This window comes from Cuculus canorus, chromosome 3 (assembly GCF_017976375.1).
Source record: "Cuculus canorus isolate bCucCan1 chromosome 3, bCucCan1.pri, whole genome shotgun sequence".
Lineage (NCBI taxonomy): Eukaryota > Metazoa > Chordata > Aves > Cuculiformes > Cuculidae > Cuculus > Cuculus canorus.
The window spans coordinates 111,831,385-111,851,388 of record NC_071403.1 but is presented as its reverse complement, the minus strand read 5'-3'; the positions used below and the strand labels follow the sequence as shown (position 1 = coordinate 111,851,388).

The following is a 20,004-nucleotide window of genomic DNA, read 5'->3' as shown; positions in this document are numbered from 1 at the left end:
TAGCATAAAAACCTCCCAGTTATGTTCCTGTTGCCTTTTTCTGCTCTTGTTTAGCATGCAATTAACAAATACACTACTTCCTCTCTGCTAACAGCCAAAGGATCTTAAGCTGTTAATAGTGCTAGCACTGAATGACTTGAGTGGTACAACATTCCTGTCTTTATCTTTAAAATGACAACACGTGGGTGATTTACAACCCTTTTAATTCTTTTACAATCACTGGTTAAATGTACTGTGATCAAACCAACGCTGCAAGATCACATGAGGAAAGAAATTACTGTACATAGACTTACATTACACACCTTCACACTACACTGTCATCCCAAATGCCCTGAATTGCTCAGACGGAGATAACAAATGAACTCATGTTATATCCCTCTGTGTTTGTGAAAGAAAACAGTTAAAAGACATAACAAATATTTCTTTTTTTGCTATTTAAAGCTCATACTGTAGACAAATATACAATGCAGGATTTTTGGTTACCTAACTAAGAAAATAATACAAAAGAACTTCAGAGTGCCCGACTGAAAAACAAAAGTTCTCCTCCAATTATATACTACTTTCCCCAATATAAAAATTATTCTATTTAAATAACATTAATGTTCATTTCATTAAGGTCTCTTCCAACCCAAACCTCTCGATGATTCTATGACTTTGTGATTCTCTGACTGCACAACTTCCCTATTTGAGCTGATTTGGATGAGGCTAACAGCAATTAGCAAAGCTATAAGAAAAATAGATAGAAGGACCTAGTTTCATGTCAGAAGTTAGACTTTTAAAGAAACGAAAAGCAAGAAGATAAAGGATCCTACAAACAGTATTATTCAAACACATAGTATTACTCGATTACGCAAATAGGAAAAAATTCAGTTTATCATCATTCATACTTATTTATATTTTGATAATAGCAAGATGTCATAGGTTAAGATCCAGAACCTATGCTATTGTTTGGACACAATGGAGAATATAATCCCCGTCTCAAAGAGACAAATCAAAAAGGCCATAAATTTTTGTGATTCAAGCTGTCACTGGAATGTTTTCGTGTAAATGTAACCTGAAGGTTCCGCTTGACAGACCTACAGTCTGTCCATGTTAATATTTGGAAGCTAAAACAGAGAGAGGGAGCAGTTCAACTTGTCCAATTACCAGAGATAAACTGATCAGACAACAACTTTAGACTTGGACTAACGAATAGAAGGTGATGAAGCATTTCCAATGAACTGCCTCACTCTGGATCTTTCTGAAGCAAACACAGCCAGCTCTGAGCTGTTATCTTGTTGTGCATCACCAGTGAACATTACTGTAAACCTGGAACAGAAGCAAGATCTGCTGAACTCACTCTGCAAAAAAAAAGCTAATAATCTTAGCCCAGAGAAGCATCCACTTACTGCAGTCACAGACACTTACCCAACAGGGCATTGTGCCCATTGTCATCTGGCAGGAATCTTTTATCCACAGCACACACTAAAAGGTGATCAGGTAAATTTGGTGACTTTGCACCAACAAGTAAAAACCCTGATGGTACCTCGATATGTTCATTGGAAATCGAAACTAGTCTCAAATCTTTACCAGCCTGGCAGAAACCTAGAAAAAAATCAATTCAACATATTATAAGTTGACAAGATTTTTTTATTTAATACTCACAATTGTCTTCATTAAAGAACTTCCTATATTCTTAATGAAAAACAAAGTTGAGCTCTGAGGTCAAGGACAAATCCAGAGATAATTTTCTTCCCTGCCTTTCAGTCAGCCATAAACAGATGCTACCAGTATGATAAAAAAGCAAAAATCTGAGAATGTGTAGTGAAGTTTCTCTTGATGATGTTTTGCAGGCTACATACCTATGGGACTGTTTACTAACATCATCATAACTTAGGTCACATAGTCAAAAATGGAGGTTATAGTTCTCGGTGTCTGGTGAATTTCACTGGCTTTTCCTGGGGTTTTGAATATTTTTTACAGCAACACTGAATGAGGTAGAAAATAAATAAAAAAGAGCGATGACAAAGTCATCAGAATTACCACATTAATTTTAGCAAATGCTATGCCTGCAAACTCAACTTTTTAAAGGTCACCTTGCCTAAGAGAACAAAAGTTCTGTCCTAATGCCAGGCTTTCCAACGCAAATGCATATCTGACACACTGGCAAAGGGCACGTCAAATATAAGAGCAACCAAGAGCCATTCAGCCTTATCTGGCAGGTGATGAACACTGACATTTTTAGGATTTCTATATCATATAAATCATCTAATTCTGATTAATCGTAGGGGAGATGGCCCCACTTGTACTCATTTCAGTAGGGTAAATGCCTTTGGACAGCATGTTCAGTGTGTTTCTTACCATCAGTAGTGCAACATCCTTCTGGAGGAGGTTTCATCTGGTAAGCAACAGGAGGACTACTTGATTCTGAGCCTTCTTCTTCCTCCTCCTCTTCTTCTTCTTCATTATCTGCTCTGCTGCCTGCTACGAATTATGATAGCATAAATTACTTAGGCAACAGAAAGTGCTGGCAACAAACCAATGAATGAACAGGGTGACCCAGTTACAGAAAGTCTTACAGCAAACTAGATTCTCTCCTCTTGACAATACTTTACTGTTGCCAACTCCTAAGATATTTGCTGTTTCCTTAAAGCTCCAGTTTCCAGTCATGCTTACAATAGAATGTCTTAAATCAAAAAAATAAAGCTTTTAGCCCCTGTTAAGAAGTTCAAAAGTATGACGCAACTGCACCTGAGAATGTAAAAACCCTGAAGGACAAAGAAAAAGAAGCCTCCATTTATTATTTTTTTAATTTCATTATTTTTAAGCTAACTTCAAAACATTTAGAGGTGTAAATCCTGGTGTTTGATCTCTTGCTGATCACAACAGTGACAGTGTAACTGTATCCATTGTTGATAATATAAACCCAAAGTCATTATTTCTTAGCACTTTAGAATGTCCTGGCTACAGTCCGAGTACAGATTTTATTAATTAGGTATTGGCCATGTCTTTGCTGTTGTACAGGAATCTGAAAAAACAGTTCCTGTTTGAGACAAGGTTCATGACAGATTATGCCATGATAAGAACACCTAATTCTCAGGTCTTCTGCCTTTTACCAGAATCCAAAGCTCTGAGTAAAGCACTGCCGCTTCCTGTTCAATGTCAAGGAAAGGCAGATGTCTAGGAAGATGATTCACAGTAGTCTATTCATGGACTGTACTGGTCTAGGAGGCAATATTAAATGCTGAGGAGAAGAATAGATGATGTAGGCTTCGTTTTTTAGAGGACCTTAGACATTTCTTTTTCAGATTCTCTGCTATAAGCCACTTTTCTGGTGCACTGGCTACCTAAATCAGTATTTTTACTTGATTCACAGAATTACAGAACCACAGAACCACTAGGTTGGAAAAGATCTCCAGGATCATTGAGTTAAACCATTCCTATCAACCACTAACCCATGTCCCTGAGCACCTCATTCACCCACCTTTTAAATACCTCCAGGGATGGGGACTCCACCCCCTCCCTGGGCAGCCTGTTCCAGTGCCCAATGACTCTTTCTGTGAAAAATTTTTTCCTGATGTCCAGCCTGAACCTCCCCTGGCAGAGCTTGAGGCCATTCCCCCTTATCTTGTCCCCTGTGACTTGGGAGAAGAAGCCAGCTCCCTCCTCTCCACAACCTCCTTTCAGGTAGTTGTAGAGAGCAATGAGGTCTCCCCTCAGCCTCCTCTTCTCCAGGCTAAACAACCCCAGCTCTCTCAGCCACTCCTCATAAGACTTGTTCTCCAGCCCCCTCACCAGCTTCGTTGCTCTTCTCTGGACACGCTCCAGAGCCTCAACATCCTTCTTGTGGTGAGGGGCCCAGAACTGAACACAGTATTCCAGGTGCAGTCTCACCAGTGCTGAGTACAGAGGGAGAATAACCTCCCTGGACCTGCTGGTCACACCATTTCTGATACAAGCCAAGATGCCATTGGCCTTCTTGGGCACCTGGGCACACTGCTGGCTCATTGTCAGTCGGCTGTCAACCAACACCCCCAGGTCCTTCTCCTCCGTGCAGCTCTCCAGCCACTCTTCCCCCAGTCTGTAGCGCTGCATAGGGTTGTTGTGCCCCAAGTGCAGAACCCAACATTTGGCCTTGTTGAACCTCATGCCATTGGCCTCAGCCCATCCATCGAGCCTGTTCAGGTCCCTTTGCAGAGCCTCCCTACCTTCCAGCAGATCCACACTACCACTTAGCTTAGTGTCGTCCACAAATTTACTCAGGGTGCATTTGATCCCCTCATCCAGGTCATTGATAAAGACATTGAACAGAGCTGGACCCAGTACTGAGCCCTGAGGAACTCCACTTGTGACCGACCTCCAGCTGGAGTTAACTCCATTTACCACCACTCTCTGGGCCCGGCCATCCAACCAGTTTTTCACCCAGGAGAGCGTGTGCCTGTCCAGGCCAGAGGCTGACAGTTTCCCAAGCAGACACTGTGAGAAACCGTGTCAAAGGCTTTACTGAAGCCCAATAAGACTACATCCACATCCTTTCCCTCATTGCTTGCTTGTTAACAGAATTCACCTGCATATTTTTGGTGTATGTTTCAGCCTTTCAACTCAAAATTTCTTCTTTCCCTCTCTTTACCCATGAGGCAATAACTTTTTCATGCATAATGCAACAGCTCCAGTGAAACACACTGAGCAAAGACTCCATCACCTTTTATGGCTCAGATACATTCACGGCAAAATGGACAAAGTCTGCAAAGAGAGGAGTGTGGCTAAATGGTAGGTGGGGAGAACACTTCTATGGGCAAGACTAAGGAAAATATCAGACCAGATCCAGCCTTACATAGGACACAGATGGGGCAGAAGTACTAAGCCCCCCCTGTGGGGCCTCTAGCTTCTTGTCTCCTGTAGGGATGTGCCTGCAGCAAACAAAAAGACTTATCATTAGCAAAGCTTGGTGGTAAAGGACTGCAGGTACTTAAGGACCAGAAAGAAGCTGAATACCTGTTTGGACTGGGGCAAGTAAAATAGCAGTTGAGCTCCCACATTATTCTTGTATTCCAGCCTTTAGTCTTTAAACAGAAACACAAAGAAGCACACCACAGTCGTCTCCCAAAGCTCAGTGTCAACTGGACCAACTCTCTTTGCTTTGAATGACTTTGGATCAGACACTCAGAATCCCATAGGATATTCATCAACGATTATTTTTCCTATGACTCTTCGTGGGTAGCTTTTTCTTCATTGAGAAATGATTGTAGAATTGGCTAAACAAATACTACAGAATAAATGAGAATCAGGGAGGAAGCTGAAGGGAGCAAACCTGGACTTTGAAGATGCATCTCTAAAGGCCATTAAGCCCTAGACCCCCATGTAAATGAGGGTTTGAAGGATATGTTTACTTTTAAGTACCTAAACACCAGGCTCGTGTCCTGATGCAGACAGATAAGGGCAGAATGTTAAACATGACGGCTCGAAGGGTGTAATCCAAAGACAAAAATGTTGAAAGTGAACAAAGGGAAAACTGAAGCGCTCTATCCGTGCTATTTAAGTCAAGGATAAATTATGTGCTGTGACTTAACCTTGACTAACTTCCAAATGCAATGAAAAAGGGATTAGTTTGGGTCTCCTCTCTTTCCACATGAAGCTTCTTCCTTTCCCTTTGTGCCAGCTCTGACACTTACTGGAGCCTGTGCTGAGCTTGCTAACCCAGTGGAAAACTAACTTAGCAAACAACAGTGGCCAGGTTTTCTTTTAATGGGTTTGTCTATTAAATTAGCTCAGCGTAAGCTCCAACAAATGCCAAAACTGACGGAAAGGCAGAAAATGGGAAGATACGGGTAGGAGGCCTGGGGACAGAAGTGGCATTTCCCACTTTGGACAGTAGTAAGCTGTCAGGTTTGTTCTGCCGTAATAGGCAAATTCACATCAAATGAAAAGGAAAAAAAAAAAAAAGATCAAGACAAGAAAATGAAATAGAAACAAAGGAATAGGAGAGCTAGGCACTTTCAGGTCAAAAATGAAAGAGCACAAGAGCAAATATCTACCTACAATACACAAGAATGAGCTGCTTTCACCTGTAAGGGACATCACTAGGGTTTCTGCTGCTTGTTTTAAAAAATGTTTATGCTTCAATTTTATTTCTAAAGCAGGACGCCTTCAAAAAACTCTGTGTTTGTGTGTCTGTCCCATCTCTTCTTTTCTTAAACAGTTCCAAAAGAACACAAAATCAAACATTCAAAAGCAGAGACAAGATGATGGCAAAAGTGGATTCTCAACTGTAGTTGTTCTGTTGTCTGTTACAGAAGATGGTCGGCTGATGTAAAATGATGTAACTCTATTAAGCCAACAGACATACTGTAAAGATTTTGTCCATAATTTAAATTTATTCACTGATATCACAAACATCATTGTTTTCTTTAAGGAATTCTTTTCAGTTCTCACAAAGAACCTATTAGACATTTATATTTATACAGATGTGATTATGAAATTTCACAGAGAAAATACTTCTCCCCTTAATGTATAGTTTAAATATAAGTTAAGTCTTGTGAATATTTTAATAGACACATAATTTTTTCTAAATAAGAGTATTTGTAGGGCTGATCTTATCCACAAACTGAATGCAGCATCAGGGTTTAAATCACCAGCTCAGTGAATAGTCTCACAGCAGTGGATCCAGCTGCCGCGCTGCTGCTCTGCACTGCTTTGCCATGCTGCTTCTTATCCTTTTCCCACTCAAGTACCAGTGGTATTGGTGGCACAGGAGTTGGATGCTAGTGAGAAAAATAATTCTTGCCCTTAACTTATGAAATCAGCTTCACACCTCTTCACATAAACATAATACGCAGCCCTAAACATTGGCACCCAAATGTGTCTAAGAGCGCAGGAGAAAAAATGGAAGAAATACCTTTTGTATTTGACAAGAGGTGATTAGAGAATCAAAACTGCGAATGTGATTGCAATTCAAACAGGATTTTGATTTCAGAAATGAAGAATAAGGTTAAAGAGCCTCCCTGATTTGCACATACTTCTAATAACTGCCAAGTCAGTCCACAGGTTTAATTTGCCTTTTATATGGTAATAACTAAGCAAACAGAGATACGAAAGAAATCTAAACCTGTTAGAACCAAATAACCTTGGCTTCTATTGTAAAGAGTTTATAATGCAGATTCCTAGAAGGTTCCTGAACACCCAGACCGCTTACTCTCTGCATCAGATGCCTCCTGTCCCTCAGAGGACAAGGATTCATGCAGCTACAAGTGGAAATTTCAAGTTATGATGAGGCTGGAATACATGACGCCAGCTTGTAGACCTCTCCCACCCAAGGAACAACCTAGGAAAAACTGTATTACATGTCCATTCCGAGTTCCCCTCCTCTGCAACATTCATGAAAGAAATGTTCTCCCAGGCTGTTGTGAGACATTTAATTAATTAGAGTTCAATTCTGTTTCCATTAACTGCAAAGAAAATAGGATCAGCATCTCATGGTTTGGAAAGTTCTTTGAAAGCCTTGAAAGAAAAAAGTTACAGAAGTGTGAAATCGCACTTTTGTTCCTGAACAATGCGTGTGCCACTGTAGCATCTTTCCCAATCAATGTCATAATCCATTTTGTGACGTCATAGTTGGTTGCCACAGAAAATTTTATTAAATTCTCATACAAGTGTTTGGATAGAAGGATCGCTTTGTGTAGGGAATAAGCAGCATATATATTTCACAATGGATGTATATTCATTATTACATCCCGTATTAGCAAAACAACCTCAAGAAGAAACGACTAATGGTGAGTGAACTGTGAGGAGATTTACTTTTTTCAAGGAATGTTTTCAAAGCAGTTACCATGAGGTAATAGTAATGAGTTTAATCTTTGCAAAACATTTTTATCTACTACTACTTCTTGGGCTGGTTTTTTTCCTTTTTTCTGTTACCATGGAATGTTAGGTATTATGCATTTTTCATTACGTATATAACTGCACCATCTCTAGAAAAGTATGACAAAGGAAGTAGGCATGGTCAAAAAGAAATTAAATACCACCCTGGTGACAGAAGGAGCCAGATAATGTAATTATTAAACAAAATGTTGCACCAGTATGCCAGTGTCCTGCACATACCAGTAAACTCCTTGAAAACCACGAGAATACTCCACATAACAGCACTGTTCTACATAGCACATAACTACACTGCTTCCAAGGGAGAAAAAAAAAAAGAAAAAAACAACAAAAACTGAACAAATGAAACTCAGAAAGCAGGCTTGTCTAAACAGACACAAAAATTCAGTGAGAAATCCCACGTGTTAAATAAGAACTTCTGCGGGGTTTATGAGAGAACGCATCCTGAGGTTTTACCCTTACAACCACAGAATAACTGAAAACATTATGCCTAAAGTAATTATAAACCTTCTTAAAAGCTAAAAAATGTTTCTGCTGTATTTATTCACAATGAAAATCAGTCTTGGCATATATCATTTATATATCTATTATGTGTTTACCATGATTTACTGTATAACTTTCAGCAGTGTATGATAAACTGTAGGATAGCATATTTATATTTCAAATCTCCAAAGATTCCCCCCCAGATTTAATGAAACAATTCCTAATACTTCAATTTATGTTTATTATTAAACCTGAGCAAGCAAATGGCTCAACTTTGTCAAAATCAAAGACAATGCCATCTGTATTTTTTTTTTCTAATACATATATATTTATAGATCGTAAAAAATGCAAAGAAAAACTTTAACAGACTTTTGGTTTTCTGTATTTTGATTTGAGATCCATGCGCTAACCCTTGGGAGAGAAAACAGCAGAACTTACTTCAAGCAGAAACATAAATTCCACTATTTCCTACCTTCTAGTGATGACAGTTGCTGTTCAGCTTCCAAATACAACTGAGAAAAGATTGGTCTGGGAACCAAGTTGTTTGAGCGGAGAGAGGCCTCGATAGAATTATGCAACACTTCTTCAAACCGCGTTGTCTTGAGCTGACCAGCGTAAGAATTTCCCATCTTCTCAAAAAAGAAAAAAAAAAAAAAAGGAGACAAGAAGAAAAGAAAAATGAAAGATATTTCAATTTTAGCACTCAGAATCTTATCACTGCACGCTGATGTCAGACTACAACATTTCTCATGAAAGAGAGAAGCTTCATTGTCCACAAAGAAAGGCAAAGGAAAAGAACATTGACTGCAGTGGTCGCTGAGCAGATCCTGCTGGTAAATTACAGGAAGTTATCTAAAAGTAACAGCTTTCTGTAATTCAGCAGAAAGGCAGTGAGCTTTGACACCTTCTTGAAGATGTGGCTAGAAATCAGATTCGAGTAATTCCTTGGTTTATATTGCAGTTGAGGAGAGGCATTTTCAATAATCGGAATCTCATCCGTAAAACAGCCTTTCTGTTTCACATGATTTGAATAGAATAAATGTTAAAGGACCTGGGGAATAGCACAGGTTTTTTGTATTTAACTTTGCATGGCCTATCATGGCTGAAAACTCACAGCTAAAGCAGTACGATGTATCTGTCTCATAACTAATGTATCACTGCCATAACTCAGATATTGTATGATAGAATGGTTTTTCCTTCTTACCTTAAGCAGTGTTTTTCCTCATAAACATGATTTTCCTTTTTTTTTGTTTTTTTGTTTTAGAATGAGACATACCTATTACCTATTAGATTTTGCATTTTATTATTAGGGCTTTATTGTTAGTGAAACCACATCATTTACTCATTCTGTCATTGAGGAATCAGTCTATTCCAGCTGAATGTCCCACACACTTAACTGCCGCCTGCTTTCCACAGCGAATACAATGAACTGGTATAACCAAAAGCTATGTCAGCTTTCTTTGCCTAATACAAAGTCGCGCTTGCCCTGGGCCCCATGTCCTTTCCCTCCTCAAGTAACTGTGAATAGAAAGCATGAAACGCTTCCTGTTTGTGGCCGTAATTCCCATACACTGAACAGCCCCTCGGCACTGGGTATTGCTTGGGAAATGAGCCTGTTGGGAAGCATCCTGTAGGAATCAGTCAAGCAAAAGAAAAACCACTGCGTAACCACACACTGCTCTTGATGGAAAAGGGGGTTTGAAAGGAACGACATACAAAGTTGACAGCTTGGGTATCTTTTTATGATTTTGTAGATTATATTTGCCATTTATAGTCATATAAATGACTATATTGTCTAATAAATGACTATACTGTCTAATAAATGACTATACTGTCTAATATAAATGACTATATTGTCTAACTTGTATTCCTGTTTATATCATTTAGTATTACATATACAGTATAGTTAATACTATACAATATAGCACCCTGATATATATATTATTAATAGAAGTACAACAGGAATTACAAAAGAAATGCAGGCATTATTTAAGAACACGATCTAGATTAAAAGCAGGCAGCACTGATGAAATATTTGTGTACATACACAAAATCAAACAGAAAAGTTGGCATAAGAAGTACTGATGTATCTATTTTGTGAAGGGTAAATGAGGAGCTGCAAAGCCCATTAGTGATGTTCAGTGGTCATAGAGAAGTGAGGATGCATCTTTTCTTCCAACACAGAAAGCAGATTACAGCTGCCTTTCCTCACTGATAGATAGAAAGCCTCTGGCTTCTCTTCTTCTAAGTCCTGCGACACCAAACACAGCTAAAGACAATGAGGAAAGCCTGACATCAGTATTATCCTTAAAAAGCTTTATCAGAGGTATATGAAGGAAACACAAGGTCAAGCCCTGAAATTAATTATACTAAAAGCTGTTTCTACATAAAAGCCCTAGAAATTGCTTAGTTCTAATTCTAATCTATCCTTCAACATTTTCTTTAATGCAACAAGGACAAATAATTACCCAGATACCTGACAAACACCTATTCAATGCTTTTTTCTTTGAATTCCATCCTATATTAGGTACTAATATTTTCTCTTCTTAGACTGAAGGCACCTGCAGGCTCAGGGACCCACCTCCACATTTTCAGGAGCAGATAAATATGGTTCTACATCATCATTTGTCAAAGTCTTGAAAATCCAGACTAAAGAGAAACAAAAATGCATGAAGAGGCTCTCAACATTAACATTCAGAGGTACACCTTCAGGAACAGCATTAATCTATCATCCACTGCATACACTTAGTTACATAGACTGCTTTATTTAAATACAGACCCAAAACATGAACAACTCATATAACATTCAAAAGACTTTTTGCACTTAAAAAAAAAATCACTGATACAGCACAAAGAATATCAAGTTTAACTGCAGTGGCAGAGGTTTGTCTTACAAAGGGCTGTTTTGCAACATGACCATGCAAATCAGGCTGTTCTACCTGATTCTCAAACATTTACTTCTTGACAAATATCATTAAAGCACATTTAAAATTGGAATGTTTTAAACTCATCCAGAGTGAGAAAACATTCTGGGACCACTCAAAAGCATTATCAGATGAACAGGCACGCAGACTGCTCTATGCAATGAAGGTTTACTTGCTTTACTGATCACTATCTGCACCTAACTGTGATGAGAAAACATAGTAATATTTCTGTTTATAAACTCTACTTTATAGAATCACAAAGTTATTATTCTGCACAGTTTATGAGGAACAGAAACAGACATACAGTTCACAGGGATTTATCATACTTGATCAGCATTTATAGAGCCCACTAGTGGACAAACACCAGAAATCTTATGTTTAACCCTGAGGATGTTAGAAACCAGTATCTTATCAATGTGATGTTATGGAGAAGGAACCAGTTATTTGTGCAAGGGGCAGGTCCTGTAATCCTTTATGACATAAGCATGTTTGTTTAATTCTATGAATCGGTTTCTAATATGAAATAAAAATATGCTTTATGGATTTGTACTCCTGGTAACCTCTTGCATACTTGTGGGATCTTTCAATCACAGTGCCAAACACAATCATAAATCCAGCAACATTCTTTGGAAGATGTGATAAATATTTTATAGCCATTTTCATCATCAAACACACATCACTGGAACAAGAAAGTGGGCACTGCAGGAGCTTTTTTGCCAGCATCAACCTTTGTCATTCAGTCATCCCAGTGACTTATTTGCAGGAGAAATTACTTCTGTGAAGAAAGCAAGGGAGAAGCTCTTTCTCACTAACTCTATGATGGTTGTCATCCCTTCTTTTCTTTAAAGCTGCCTAGACTGAGGTACCTATATTGTAAATTGCTGACTCCGTGGCACCAGGAAGCAAAGGCTTTGAGTCCTATTTTCTTGCATCAATGAACCCAGCGTTCCTAGCCCAGATTTATGTCTCTCTTGGATACAAGTGGGTGGCACAGGCTAAACTTTCAAATGCTTGTGAAATTCCAAGCCATGAACATAGACGGTGACCAGGTCTATTAAAAAACCCACTCCACACTGACAAAGAAGGATCGCCCTCAACCCCAACTACTGATAAATCAAAGGGCACCTCCCTATCACACTGTCGGTTTCCATGGAGAGCATGCAGAGAAAAATACTTGCCAATACAAAGGGAAGAAAAAGGGGGAAGATCTGGACCTGGAAGAGTTGCTTAAAACCATGACAAAAAGGAGAAAACCACTCTGAGGAACTTAAGACCTTAAGAAGCAATTACAGATAGAAATGAAGCAGGTCATGCCAATGTCTTAGAAACCCATGGATAATGCTGCCAAAGAGAGATGCCAAGTCCAGGCACCTGAAAATGAGAGTGCAATTGCATAAGACACTACCGAGAGCAGCCCTCAAATTCCAAACAAGGATTCCCATGGTAAATAGGAGTTTCATGACTAGGAAAACAAGGTACTTCTTAAGGGTTAATGTCTGTTGCATACAGAGTCAACTTCAAGTTCAACTCCAGTTGAACTACTCAGGTTTTGAAGAAAACTTGCGCTACTCTGCTATGACCCTGTACTCCAGCTGCTGTGATGTAGAAAACAAGTTCCCTCCTGGCCAAGAGGGCAGTACCTCCAACAAGAGCCATGGCAGTGACCATCACAGTAACACAGAGCAATCGCCAGCAGCAGGAGGACACGCAGTCCCATCACCAAGATCTTGGAGGGAGATCTTTCGCACAGGGAACAAAGACGGTGACACAGTAGCGATTTTTTAGTTGCAGTTGTCTGTGATAGAGGTCGTGAGGAGTATTAAGATTTTGTGAAGATTGATGATCTAGTACAGCAATACTGCAAAAATTTATCCTACACTTACGACAGATTAGGAAATCTGTGGAAATTAATCCAGGGCTTTTGACAACTACCACTGAAACAGACTGACAAAGAAAGTTCGCCTTCAGCAGAAACTGAGCAAAGTAAAAAAAATACAAGTGCTCTGTGTTAAGATGGTTTGAAAACATAGTCAAGGGGTCAAAGTGAGAAATTGGAAAGACACACTTAATTACTAACAAATTTAATCTTGGATATGTCTCACAAATTATTACAGGAGGAAAAGATTCTAAAAGATAATTTACATTAGTACTGTAATATATGAATCCTTCCAGCAAAGCAGTATAGCAGTAGGTGCACTTTCCCAATTTATGCAGTCAGCTTTCATACTTTCAAAATGGCCTAAAAGACTGATTTATATTGTATCATTTCTAAGAGGAGAATGGTAAGATGTTTCCAAGCCCTCTCTTATTCCAAAATAATTTGTTATCACTATGGCAAGATGTAGTTCATCACTCGCATAAAAAGAGAGGGGTTGTTAGGATTTAGGAATCAAAAAGACTGTCAAAATTTGTTCAAAATTGGAGAAAGCATTCTTTATTACAAGTTAACTATGCATTCACAAATCAGTACCATAAAACCTGTTAGGTCCTTCTGCTCTTAGAACATGAGTTACATCCAAAATCCATCAATATTTCTACACTTCAGTAAAGTCTCTAACAATTCTTGAAAACCTGAATCAAAACCAACAATCTGATTAAGGAGAAAGAAATCCTAAGGCAGGGACTTGTATGTAAAGGTAACTCTTAGGAGGAAAGGCAAATTCAGGCACAGCACAAAACTGATTCTCTTCAATGGTATTAATACATACCTTAAGATCTTCATGGATTCAGTTCAGCCACAAGACTGTGTCATCATGCTTTACTCTTTTATTTCCATTAAGCTATCTGTAATTACAGACAGTGCTTTCTTTCGCTTTGGATTTGGAAGAATAAGTGATTTTTAATCCTCTATATTATCACTGATCTTGTCAGTGATGCTGCGTGGTAAATCTATTCCCACAGGTTATATAAAATTCTTGATCCAGGAGAACTAAGAGAGACTCTTGCTGATATACACCCCTCCACCAGATTCAGCTTATGTCTTTACTACTAGTCTCAAAACAAGATTACCCCATCCAAAATGCCTTTTGGGCATGGTCGCTAGCCCATCATAGCGAAGTGTGCCTGGGAATTACTGCAGAGTGAGTACTAGCATCAGAGCCATGCCAAGACACTACAATAGAAAAATGACTTCTGGCATACAGGAATTTTTCCTGCAACTGCTTAATTTACTATTACAGCTGTAGCTCATATGGGCAAAGACAAAGAAAAATTTTCTTACAGGAATCAATCTAGTTGTTCATGCACCACAACATTCTTCTTTGCAGAAGTAATTTACAAAGTTTTTCATTTGTCGGTACAAAGCCACCTACAGGCACAGCAAATAGGTGGACTACTGACAATTTCCACAAAAAACCCACATTCGTTTCTAGAAGTCAAACCTGTTTCTTCATAGTGTTCTGCCAGTATGACTTGGCTGTAAGAGAGGGGGGAAAAGGCTCAGAAGACTGATGGTTATAATACTGGAGTGTGGGAAACATTTAAATACATTTCTTCATTTGAGATCACTTCCAGACCAATGTTTTACTATTCCCATGATTTTCAAGAAAACCTTCAAAAAGGGTTTGATTTTCTGCTGTTAGTCTTACCCGGAAAGAGAAATTTTGAAGCTTCAAAAGTTGGTGAGAAATAAAATTATGATCCTCTGCTGAGCTCAACTCCATAGTATTAATAAGATTAAAAGCAGTAGTCACTTACAGATTAGTCACTTACACTTTTGCTGATTGAAATCCACTTCTTCAGTGAAGTAATTTATTCCACAGTAATAAAGCTGTCAGATCATTTAAAGTCTCTAGTAGTTCTGCGTTTCACATTTGAATGAAATTATGGCAATTTAGTAGATCCCATTTGGCCCTTATATTTTAAAGGCAACAGGAAAGCTTTAACTTAAACCACAGTTACCTTTGCTAGAAATTCCAGCTCCTTTTCTGTTTCCAGATCTCAGAACTCATATATCTTCCGTGGAATTACATTAGAAATGTTATCTATAGTCCAGACCAGATTTACCTTAATGATTTCCTAATAATGCCACCTTGGAAAGTAGTTTGTGATTAAACACAGAGACACTGATTAAGACAGATGACAGGTCACAGAGAACCTAATCCTACCATCTTTATACAGGCAAGAACAATTCTGCTGCTCTTTCCATGAGGAAAATATACTGCAGTAGGACTACTCAGATCTCTCTACCACTTCTTTTTCTTTTGTGTTTGCTTTTAATTTTGATCTAATATCTTCTTTGGATTTTGAAAATCAGACTGATAGGATTTCTCCTGCATTAACAGTGAGATGATTTCCTCTGCTGACTCATGTTTCCAAGCAACAAGATGTTGGAATGAGAACACCGATCTAAAGGTGCCAAGCTTCCAAGTGCACCGGGAAGAGTGGGAAGTGGGAAGACATCACTGAGCTTTTTGGCAACTTCAGATTCCAAGCCAAATTCCTTCTATTAATCACCTAAACCAGTTCTCTCACTCACTTCAGAAATAAGGAATAGGGAGATGACTTTATTCTCAGGAGATTGCTGCAGAGATTAATACGAACACCTTTGCAATGAAATCCAATACACGCAATTTTCCCCACCTACTGAAAAATCAGGGCTGCTTGTTAACTGCCTTCTGTGCCCTTGCAAAAACTCACACAGATCAATATCAAAAGGGATGAAAAAAATACTTGGGCAAAATTAAATAACCTCAATAAAACCACTATTAAAAAGCTGTTGCTTTCTTTCTTCCTTCAGGCAGATGATAAATCAAATTATTTAATGGATCTTCCTTAATATGAAATCATTTTACATCCATTTTGGCCACTGGAAAAAGAAGACCTAAACCCAAGTATTTTCTTATTTTTGCTGATTTTTTTCAGCTGCAAACCAACAAACATTACTTCTGAGGACAGAACGTTCATTTTTCAATGAAAATGCTACAATTCATTCAGGGCAAAGTAGCAAAAATAGTAAAACAGTTTTTTCAACAGAAAAAGGAAAAAAAAAAAGAATTTCCAGCTATGTCTACAAAAAGAAAAAAAAACATACATGTTTTCAAACTTCTCATATGAATTCAACTTTACTTTGAACTAAAAAAAATAAAGCTTGACTAAATACAAAGCAATCTAACTTGTCATAAACCCATTAAAAATACAGCTATGCTTGGAGATCCAGACTAAGGCACGTTGGCAATTTAGTGACAAGGAATCTAAGCTGTGACAGCCTACATTATAGTTTTCTGGGGAAACAGAAAACTCCAATTGCAGCCAGATTCCTTTAATTATTTAAGGATGAAAGGCTGTTTTGGTTTTAAGACATAGTTTAGTCTTCCTTTATGACTACTGAAAACTTAAGCTTTGTTCACTCTAGGAACTTTTATGCTTTCAAATGAGAGCTGAATTTTTCTGAGGCTTTTAAAGCTATGATTTGTTTAAAATGGCAATCTATTTTAGCTTATGGTAATATAGAAGAAAAACTGTCAGACAAAGTTCGACTAGGTCATAGTATAAAGTCCTTTGTGAAAAATCATACATTGCATTACTATTCAAATGTAAAGAAAATTATAATCCATATTGGTACTAATGCCTAATAAAAATTCATATTTGCAGAAAAGAATTTGGAAGAAATCTTAATTAGTCTTTCCATAGATGACCGAATAGCTATTACTAGTTTGTTTCTTAACTATCATTTTCACTAGAAATCTATTTTCAGATGTAACGATAACATTGATTTGAATTCACTTGCTTTTTTGATTTAGCGTGGATCTTCTTTACATAAACAATCATACACATCATTCCTTACTATTCCAATAACTGGTCTAAGGGGCTACTTCATAAAAGTAAACACAGACCTGAGTGACAGTCCAGTGTTGCAATAACAGTGTGGATTCAGACCAATATATGATATGGCAATAAATATATTTAGGCAACGACACCTCATCCTGCAAATGCTTTCACATTCCTCTCTGCAGGAAACAATGTATTCTAATGCAGATTTCTTTGATTTTCCTGCAGCATCTCATAAACTTTGCAGGTGTTACTGCAGGGACAATCTGCTGTACCAGCAGCTTCCAGCACAGTTCTGCTGATATGCTTTACTATTTCTCCAGCACAGAAACCTGATCCTACGGCTGGGCAGGCAGCTCTGCCTTGGCTCCCATTCGGCTTTTGTTTGTTGCTTTGATCAGCTCCTGGCTTTGGATGAAAGCAATTCTTTTCGAGACCACCTTCAAACTCTCTTAAAAAAAAAAAAAAAAAAGAATTACATACATAAAACCAATTGAGCTTGTTAAGCAGCAGGAAGAAGCCAAGTAGAGGGAGGAGAGAGGGAGGGAAGGAGGTGCCACAAATCAATGCTAGGAAGCGATGATCAAAGTGGCGACTGGAAAATTAGTAAAAAAATGTTCCCTAAGTGGTACGGGTCTAGGTCATTCCCTTTCCCAGCTCCGTAAGCGCAAAGGTTTTCTCACTATTACCCAGGAAAGAGATACAATTTTCTTTTCAAGAATTGTGACACATATCAGCTCTGTACCCTTGACTAGAGAAGCACTTGAGATCTTAGAGTAAAGCAGTAGGAAGCAGACTGGCAAGCCAGAAGGAGAGAGATTACCTTGACATGCATGTTTTCCAAAGAGAACTCTAAGAAATCAGCACTTTAGGTATATTACTCTTTCTTCTGGTTACTGGTGCTAGAGGCTGAGAATCTTTACAGAATCCAAAACGAATATAAACAGAATAACCCTACACTGATTGTACAGGTTAGCTTCCTTACCCCAAATCTATCCCTTGAGGCTCATTCCTGAAGGCAGGACAGCAGCTGCCTGTGGGGCAGCCGCACGCACACACCCAGACCAGGATTTACAGCCTAAAGCTCTGGAGTCATCTCTTTTAGAGCAGCAGAAGCAGAGCCAGGCAGTCTCTGTTGTGGTTCTCAAGGATACACACAGGTTTAGAGGCTGTACCTCATTCACAGACAAGGGCCTCACTGCTTAGAAGAGATTTCACTGATATCTTCTGATACAGCACACTATGCTATATCTGGAGCATATTCTCCATCTAGTGAACAAAGAGTGGACAGAAATACAATGGAAGCAGCCTAACGTATACTTAACCCCCTATGGACAGCAAATACATCTCTAGATGAATGATAAAACTGAGCATCAAAGTATACTCAATCAGGAGATCAGTTGCACACCCACTGAATGTTGAAAATACATTAAATAAGAAACATACACAAACATAAATATGCAATCCAAAAGCATTAAGAGGTTAAAGAACCACTACAAAGCTCAAATTTCATCTATTTAGGAAACAACTTGGCAGTTTGAGATCCGAGTTGTCTATTTCAAGGGCTAAAAAATGCAAGTTATCTGCATTTTTCTTTTAGTATTTCAAAGTTTTCCTGAGAGGAAATCACTCACTCCAAAGACAGCAAATAACTGACAAGACAGAAAGTACACAAAATGCAGGCAAATACATACACCTCAAACGTGAATTTTAGCTGTAAAATGTCTCAACTACAATATTTGAACATTAACCAATAAAAGGCAGTGCGAGTATGTTACTTTATGATATGCTAATGTTTTCATTAAGCTGTAGCAGTGTTTTTCAGCATGCAAATATTAGCTATGTAATAAATAATATACTGTACCGTAGCAAAAGCATGGGCTCCTAGCGACATCCAGTAAATTACTCCCCAAGTTTCATATTCCAACTGCACTGCTGAACATCTCACACCTGTGGTAACTGCCAGTGATTATATCTTTATGGAGTTTTCCTTCTTTTGATTTAGAAGAGTCTGCTGCTTGGCAAATTGGATAGGACACTTAAGGCTCCTGAGTCAGCACTGCATGCAACTGAATAACTCCGTCGGGTCACCGTGACATGAACATTCTCCTGTCACGGCAGAGCACAGGAAGGTTTCAAAGCTATCTGTTCTGAAACTATGGCAAAAACAAAGTAATGAGACCACAATATACCCTGGCAAGCTGTTCTCTAATTTGTGTGCTGGCCATACTAAATGATAAATGGTCTGACTTTATGTCTCATTAATACAGAAGTGCTGTGCTGGGTCACAGTGCTCCTGCCCAGGCGCATATCAATCAGTCTGAAGCATTACTAATGTCAACAATTTAGTTGCAGTTTTTTGGAAAGAATGAAGGTAGGGTTTTTTAAAGAAATAAGTATGTCCTTTTGCATTGTATAGACAACAGAAAGCATAAAGCGTATATTCTGGGTACTTCATTTTGCTAACAGAAGATTAGCAGGAACAGAAATTAGATATGTAGCAATATTATCTTTGTGTTTTTACTGTGCCTGTACCTTCTGAATAAAAGGATAGGAAATCAAAACAATATTGAGAAACTATATTCAATATACTGCTAGATATACAAAGAAATAGATATTGTATCATGTTTAAACAAACACTGCATCTTTTCAAGATACATCTATCTTACACAGAACATTTATTTCTAGTAAGACTATATTTATCAAACATTTCCTTAGGCCACAAATTGCAGCACATCACTTCAGAAGATGAAAGCAATTATTCTGAAAACTGAATTTTCTTTTTCCTGTGGTTCCATGCCATGAAACATTTAGATATGTGCTTTAATTTAAACTCAGTTAAGAACCACTGAAATTAGTAAAATGAAACACTTTTCTAGGCTCTTGACTGAATTTAGGTTCTGTGTAATCCTTGTATGCAAGACTCACTGAACAACGAGAAGAGATTATTTTTCATTACGGCTTGTGAAACTGT

At 38.3% G+C, this 20,004-nt stretch overlaps 1 protein-coding gene across 1 annotated transcript in view; it reads right to left on the bottom strand.

Annotated features, from left to right (window-relative positions):
• GREB1 (growth regulating estrogen receptor binding 1) overlaps positions 1–18,998 on the bottom strand; it is a 64,834-nt gene extending 45,836 nt beyond the window's left edge. Inside the window, exons 1-4 of the mRNA XM_054062552.1 lie at positions 18,895–18,998; positions 8,810–8,966; positions 2,341–2,463; positions 1,408–1,584 (exon numbers count right to left, since the gene is read on the bottom strand). Coding sequence (XP_053918527.1) covers positions 1,408–1,584; positions 2,341–2,463; positions 8,810–8,966; positions 18,895–18,924 — 487 coding nt within the window. The 5' untranslated portion in view covers positions 18,925–18,998. The remainder of the gene's footprint in view (positions 1–1,407; positions 1,585–2,340; positions 2,464–8,809; positions 8,967–18,894) is intronic.
• Between the last annotated feature and the right edge of the window lie 1,006 nt (positions 18,999–20,004).